The sequence below is a fragment of the Paramisgurnus dabryanus genome, chromosome 5 (assembly GCF_030506205.2).
Source record: "Paramisgurnus dabryanus chromosome 5, PD_genome_1.1, whole genome shotgun sequence".
NCBI lineage: Eukaryota > Metazoa > Chordata > Actinopteri > Cypriniformes > Cobitidae > Paramisgurnus > Paramisgurnus dabryanus.
The window spans coordinates 14,928,337-14,935,892 of NC_133341.1; the positions used below are offsets into that span (position 1 = coordinate 14,928,337).

Here is a 7,556-nt window from a genome sequence, read left to right on the forward strand (position 1 = left end):
CACCAGCTATTTTTAAAGATACTTGGAATCTTTCACTCACAGTATTTTATCAGTATCATGTTAATATAGTACTGCAAAATCATGCTCAAAACTAATAAAGTGAATAAAAGGGTAACTTTAAACTTCATTTTAAACTGTAAACATTTTTGTATAGACTTATTAAACAAAAACATTTTAAGCCAATGGTGAAAAACTAACAAACAGTGAGTTAACCATATCTGTTAACCTTACAAGCTCAAAAAAATATCATCATATGCTTTATGTACATGAGAAAGTGTGTGTTTTGAACTGACTCGTTTCAAACTCGTTATAAACAAAATCATTAACAGACTCTGATGAAAATTATTTCACTAAAACAGTCCACCCTTATCCCATTTGCATTTCTGCATGTCCAAATTCTACACCTGATGTGTTTTTGTACATTTACCCACCTGTAAAACAGGAGAGAAACGAGGAGACAGCGTTCAGGTTTGAGCTCTCTGCAGTAATGAGAAACTCACAACTCACGCAGCTACAGTAAACCTGTCACCCGACACTGCCCCCTGCTGGCCTGGAGCAAACACTACTCAATTAACTTTAAAACAGGAAAAGTCACATACAAATAGATCCCTTTGGATACTTATAATTTCTTTCTTTAAAGAAATACAATAAATTGTTTTCAAATAAAAGACAATAATTGAATATTCTTAAAAACACAAATACAACACTTTTGTGGTTGTCACATCTGCATTTGTGAATGTATAAAAACGACAAAGAATTGCTACTCTGCACTGCCCTCGCATTTGAATCGCCAGGAAATTCATTAAATATGAAAACATTGGCTATAAAATCTAGTCATTCACGGCTCCATACTAACTTTTTGTTATTACGAGTACTGTAGCCCCTAACTAAAAATTTTAGGAGCGCCAGCAGAAAATGTATGGCACACCGTGAATCAGCCTGCAATGCAATTATTCACATTTTCCCAAAATAACTGCATTACTGAAAAATACTAAATAGACTTTCAGAATAGGAAGTTATGAACCAAATAATTATACAATCCCCTTAACTAATTCTAGGCATAAGATATATACAATAAGTTATATCCAAATAGCATATTGTAATGAGATGAATGGCATGGCAATATAAATATTTGTATCCTTTACATGTTTCTCATATTTTATCCAGTTCTCCTTAACTGGGCACTGATGTAGACCTTTATTCTGATCTATAATATTTTTGGTAGGGTAAAAGTTCTCCCAATATCTTTATCTCTCATCTCTGCAATGTCTAATTTTAAACCTGCGTGTGCACGTCTTCTCGCGGTTCTGAGTGAGATGTGCTGACTTTACCCGGGCTGCGTTGACCCATCAGTAAATTGAACTGAGAGCATGGTGACATTAAACGATTGACGCGTCATGCAATTGAGCGGTTAAAACACGATTGCGCATTCCGTATTTTTGTCACGGATGCCAGCAATCCGCGCGAGCACTTGTAAAAAAACATTTTGGTCACAGTCTGAAGCCATGGTGCCCCCCATTGCCTGTTGCCCCAGGGCACTCGCCCAATCCCGTTTATGGACCATCCGGCCCTGTACAGGATGTCAGTCAGCAGAACCAGTGCAGTTGCAAAGTTGGAATTGCTTCTGTTTTTTAGACGTAGACAGTACATCCAGCCTTGTACTCCCCCGTGTTTAGAAAGTAGTCCTCCGTAAAATGTGCAGCACACAATCGAACATTTGGGCTGTATTGTTCTGAAACAGTGTTGTAATTAAAACCTAACCCCGCCCTGGCTTCTTAATGTTTACTCTATTGGAAGGCCAAACAAAGTAGTTTTCCTTTCGCAACAAAACACACAGCATACTCGACAGGGTGGAAACAACAATATATTGTGTGATTGAAAGTTACACCCTCTCTCTTTTCATATACATTAGGGCAGTGTTATGCAAATGTTCAAACCAGTAAGACGTCTAACTGCATAAGCGTGTTTAAACTGCCGTTTTAGGTAGGGGTGGATGAGGTTTCACTTTTTAAAAGAAGATCTCTTTGAATTTGAAACTTAAATTTTTGCAACTTTACAGATCTTTTATATGCACAGACATCATTTAACACTCTAAAAACAAAGAAAACATGAAATCAGGTCACATGATTCATTTAAATCAAAAGTTGTATCTGTTAATATTAGTGCACAATGAATTAGCATGAACAATGTGATAAACAAAGCATCTACTAATGGTAACAAATGAATGAACATTTTTATTGATCAATAGGCCTTTGATACACATGTCATTAACATGCTATTACAGTTATACTATAATAGACAATTACCCAGAACACATTTTTCCACACCTGTAGCCTATATATCTTTTAGTAAGTGATGAGATCTCATTTCTTCATGCAATATATATATATATATATATATATATATATATATATATATATATATATAAAAGAGAGGTGTGATCATTATGATAGTGGGTGGGGTTTGCATGATGCTGACATATGAATCCAAATTAGATGACTACTTTGGTTTACATCACAATGCATAACCGACTACAGGTTCAAGACTAGATCGGAAATTTCCAAACACAAACGCATTTACATTTGTCTAGCCATTGCACATGTGGAAAACATTCAGATGTAGATTGCATTGCGTATATAGCCTTTTTGGAAAAGCGTTATTAGAATTTTCCTTCAATCTAATAATGTCTAAAAGGAGGGGGTGAGATTAAGGGGAAAGGAATAACAAGGAATAATCTCAGTAGGAAAACCTGAGAGTCCTCCCTAATAAAGCATCTGTAAATATCTGTGTGTGTGCTCTACTCTGTAGCATACAGCAGAAATCCACTAAATGTATTATAATGATTTTGATCCCCACATAGCCAGCAGCCAGGCTGGAGACTGACGGTAATGCGGTCTCCTACGCGGAGGTCAGCGATTATAACAACAGTGGCCTGGTCTTCTTGATCTTGATCGTTTTTTTCTTTGAGTGCAGCTAGCGCCACACCGTTCTGCCTGATACTGACACAGATGGCCAGAGGTGCGCCCGGTGATCCAGCATCACTGAATGCAGTTAATGCCAGATTGTACACACCTGATCTCGGCACAGTAAACACACCAGTGGTGGAATTATAGGCTTCTCCAATGTTGATAAAGATGCTCTGATAGGTCACATTTATGGCTGTCTTCACCGGACCAACACAGCGTCTCTTGTCAGCTAGCCCCACAGAAAATGCCACTCGATTCTCTAAAGACATTGGGCAAAATCGAATTAACCAAACATGACTAATTAAACACACTCATACACTATTAGAAAAACGGGACAAATCTGGGGTGGTGACCTTGTGATTTTTTAAGTTTGATAAGGTCTAAGAAACATAAAGTTTCTTGTATTTTCTTTCATGGGACAGAGCTAAAACAAACTGAACTTAAACAAACATAACTTGACTATTGATAGACCCATGAAGTCAGTACACTCAAGGGAATGTCTATAGGTTTTATTTTGGTTTAGATGTTTTTTTAGTAACAATACCTCTGATGTTTTTGAGAGTGGTCTGTGCTTTCGCCAGCGAATCCTCCAGTGAATTCAGACTGGTGTTTAAAAATCTTTCTAATTCCCATTTTTTTCTCAGCATCACACAACAGCTACATGAGTCCTGGTCAGTCAGACATGCTAGTGAGAGAGCAATCAAGGCATGATGAGTCCCACGACAAGCAATAAATATAACACGTACATCTATCTACATAAACTCTCTGTCAGTCAGTATGTATTGTAAGATTCAGTGCGAGTTTATTTGTACAGCGCTTTTCAGATTTTGCATTGTGGCAAGTAGCTTTAGTAGCTTTATAGTAAATACCTAGTAATCACAGGAGAGATAAAGAAAAACAGGACATTCTTACGATTGATGACATCTGGAGCTGGAGTTACTCCTGATGAGTCCCATGAGAACGAGCGTCCCTGCTGCGAGAGCACCAGTGGCCACATGCAGAACAGCACAATAACACCTAGATGTGTTTACATTTACATTTATGCATTTGGCAGACGCTTTTATCCAAAGTAACTTACAGTACAAAGACAGACACCTTCAGAATCCTGACATGACACGTGTGATGAACATGAAGAAGATTTTATGCACATTAATGACAACTGTCAATAAGTGTCATTTGTTCAATTATGTCATTTTTAATATAAAGATGACATTGTTTGAATTGTCCTTGTATGACAACTTGACATAAACCAATACATATGTCATAAATCTGTCATAAACATGACATAGCAGAATAACGATCAAACTTAAGAAACGACTTAGCTTTATTGATTAACATTACATTAAACTGTTATTTAAATGTTATTAAGTGTTATTACTAGTCAAATAATTTTAAATACCTTAACAAAAATGCAACATACATGTCAAAAGATTACACTTAACTTTATGTATGTGGACAATAAACTGACAACTAAAAGAACTTGTTCCTCCTCACACAGAGGGTTCTGAAATTTTCTGACAGAAGAAAAAACGAACAAAACATTTAATTTAATGTAATTAACTTTGCAGCAATATCGACCCAACGCTGCATGGCTTAACCCATTATTGTACTGTTTTCATTTAATTTTAGGTGAATTGGTCTGCAAATGCAATTAAATATAATTTTATCAATTTAAGAAATATTATTATTATAATAGTTATTGAATGATTGATTTTATTTGTTAAACACAAGGACAGATTACACTTAATGACACTTAATGACAAATTATATTTTTTACCACTGTAGTTGAGGTCAAGAAAAATATTTATGACGCTTTTATAAAACTATATGACAGAGTATTAACACTTAATGACATTTTAATGACAAATTAAATTTGTATCACTTTTAAAAAGTGGTCAGTTATGTTGTCTTGGTAATGTCAAGTTAAATGACAAGTTATGATGTATTGGTGAATCTTTGCTTAATTGGTCATCTTAGCATTAATATGACATAATTGAACACATGATGTAATTTTATGACAGGTGTCATAAACATGCATAAAATCTCCATCATGTTCATAGCACGTGTCATGTCATGATTATGAATGTGTCATGTCAGTCTTATACAGTGTTGGGAGTAACGCATTACAAAATATAATATATTACAGTAATATATTAGTTTTTGCTGTAACGCAGTAATATAATGCATTACTAATAAAATGTTGGTAATATTTTACTCGTTACAGTCTTAGTAACGAGCGCGTTACAACAATGCATTTCAAAAATAGACGTGTTATTTTAATTGTTTTATTTTTGACCAATGCGCGCGACCAGCATCCACACAGGAAAAAGCTGCGGGTAAAATAGTAATGTCTGCGTCCCATACAGCATACTTCCATACTATGTAGTAGGCGAAAAGCACTACTTCTCGTACTCTTTGCCTACTATATAGTATGGAAGTAGGCGGTTTGGGACGCAGCGTATGTCTGTTTCCAGGTGCTGTATGCAGCATGTTCATTTTTACTTTAATTTTGTATTTGACGCGTTTCTTAAAGAGCCGAATCTGGGAAGTCAGCGGCTGTATAAGCATTGACTAAAGTGTTCGCAATCAGGTCCGGTAGCGCCGCATACGCAAAATTCTGCGAATGAGAGCACTAAGTAAAAGCAACATAAAGTTTCTATCGGTCTCCTATGCTGCTTGAACCTCAGAAGTAAAGAGACTTTTAGAAATCTTGCCAGTAAAATCCATTTCACCAATGACAAGGTAAGCTAATGTTGATATGGTTACAGTCCATATACATAATAGATTGCTAGGCTATTCCTATGCTATCTACAGTTTTATTACAAACAGCAACCTAAACTACAACATAACAATAATGTAGACTTAAACATGGTTATTTAAATAGTACATTTAAACATCACTGGTTAAAGTTTTTACCAGCCTTTGTATGGGAGCCTATATTCATTGTTTGGCAAAAAAGCAGTGTTCCTCTGTTTGTCTGTGTTTATTATATGTTAGTCTACATGTAATCCTTATATTGTACTGAAATGAGCTGTATTCCTTGAGGCCTGATCCTCCAATAGCACTTTTTGATAAGTTGGGTCAACCCAGTGCATGGTTTGTGCTGTGAATCTGAATTAAAAGTGAATTAAAGAATAGAAATGAAAAGAGGTTGCGTGTCTTGCCATGTTATTAGTCTATAGGTTGCATTTACCAGATCATTTGTCCATGTTTATGACTCTGACAGTCATTATTACTGTTTTTTTGCCATAAGTCTTCACTGTGCCTATTCAAAGCTCGAGGGCCAACACATAACTTCTAGATTTATGCATCAATAAACTACATTTTAACATTTTATAATGCCTAGTCATACTTCTGTTATTTTGATGAAAGTAACTCAAAAGTAACACAAAAGTAGTGTAACTCATTACAGTTCAGAGTCAGTAATATTGTAATGTAACTAATTACTTTCAAATGACAGTAATTTGTAATATATAATGTATTACACTTTGGAAGTAACTTGCCCAACACTGGTCTTATAAACACCCCTTCAAGTAAAGTTTTAAAAAAAAATTATCGATGAACTTTTATTTTTAGGTAACTATCCCTTTAAAAAATGCATGGTTTAAAATACATTATTTAAAAAAGCACATGTGATTCGCATAAGCAAAATGATGATAACAATTAAATCTGACATTAATTTTGTTGAAATTCATATTTTTGAATAAGCTGCCATTTCTGATGCGTCAACAAAACAATAGTTTAAAGTTTTTGACCATTTATTGTACATTTTGTAGAATTAAGTATTTTATAACATTTTATTTTTTACTTTTTATCATTTTATTGTAAACAGAACTTAGCACTATAAGTAAATGTATTAAAAATACAAATGTTGAATAAAAAATATAAATACTAGTAAATGGTGAAAATAACATGAACTAATATTTGTAAATGCTGAAGAAGTAGTGTTTATTGATATTTCATGTTAGCTAACGCTTTAATTGATGTTAACAAATACAACCTTATTTTACATTTTTTATGTTTTTTTAAAATAAACAAAACAAATATACATATTACTTTTAGCCCCAAACCTAAAAACTATTTTAAACAAGCTAACAAAATAATTCTAAAATAAATATGAAATTAATATAAACTTATAAAACATTTATTTTTGTAGGTGATTTTCTCACCTTTCATGTCTCACGCTGCCTCTGCTCTGCTTTGTTGGGGTCTCAGTGGAAGCAAATCCAAATCTGAGACTCTATGCTTTATAGCCTGACAGCACTCCACCTTCCTCTGTGCTTATGTGCAAAGGGATATTGAGGTGTTTGTAAAGAGAAGCTTGTACAAAAGCCCTCAGTGAAAATATCTACAAAAGGAGGACGTTTACCTCAGGTGCACTGAAATACAAAACTCCACAGAACTTTACACCTAAACAGTACAACGATACAACACCACAATGACATTAACAACAAGAAATGAAATATGATGAATTTGACCTCAAGAACTCAAACTGCTATCTTTTCCAAGCAATCAAACAGTTTTTCCCAGTAAAAGATCTTTTTTTCTTGACTCTTTGATTTATCCCCAAATAATGCAGGATAACTGACC

At 34.5% G+C, this 7,556-nt stretch overlaps 1 protein-coding gene across 1 annotated transcript; it reads right to left on the reverse strand.

The window, feature by feature from the left end:
* Positions 1–1,679: 1,679 nt before the first annotated feature.
* Positions 1,680–7,511, reverse strand: LOC135748917 (complement C1q-like protein 4). Its single transcript, XM_065267237.2, has 4 exons — positions 7,136–7,511; positions 3,879–3,983; positions 3,511–3,651; positions 1,680–3,225 (listed from the first exon to the last, which is right to left on the reverse strand). Exons 1-4 carry the CDS (start codon positions 7,140–7,142, stop codon positions 2,798–2,800), a joined length of 681 nt encoding a protein of 226 aa, XP_065123309.1. The 5' UTR covers positions 7,143–7,511; the 3' UTR covers positions 1,680–2,797.
* Between the last annotated feature and the right edge of the window lie 45 nt (positions 7,512–7,556).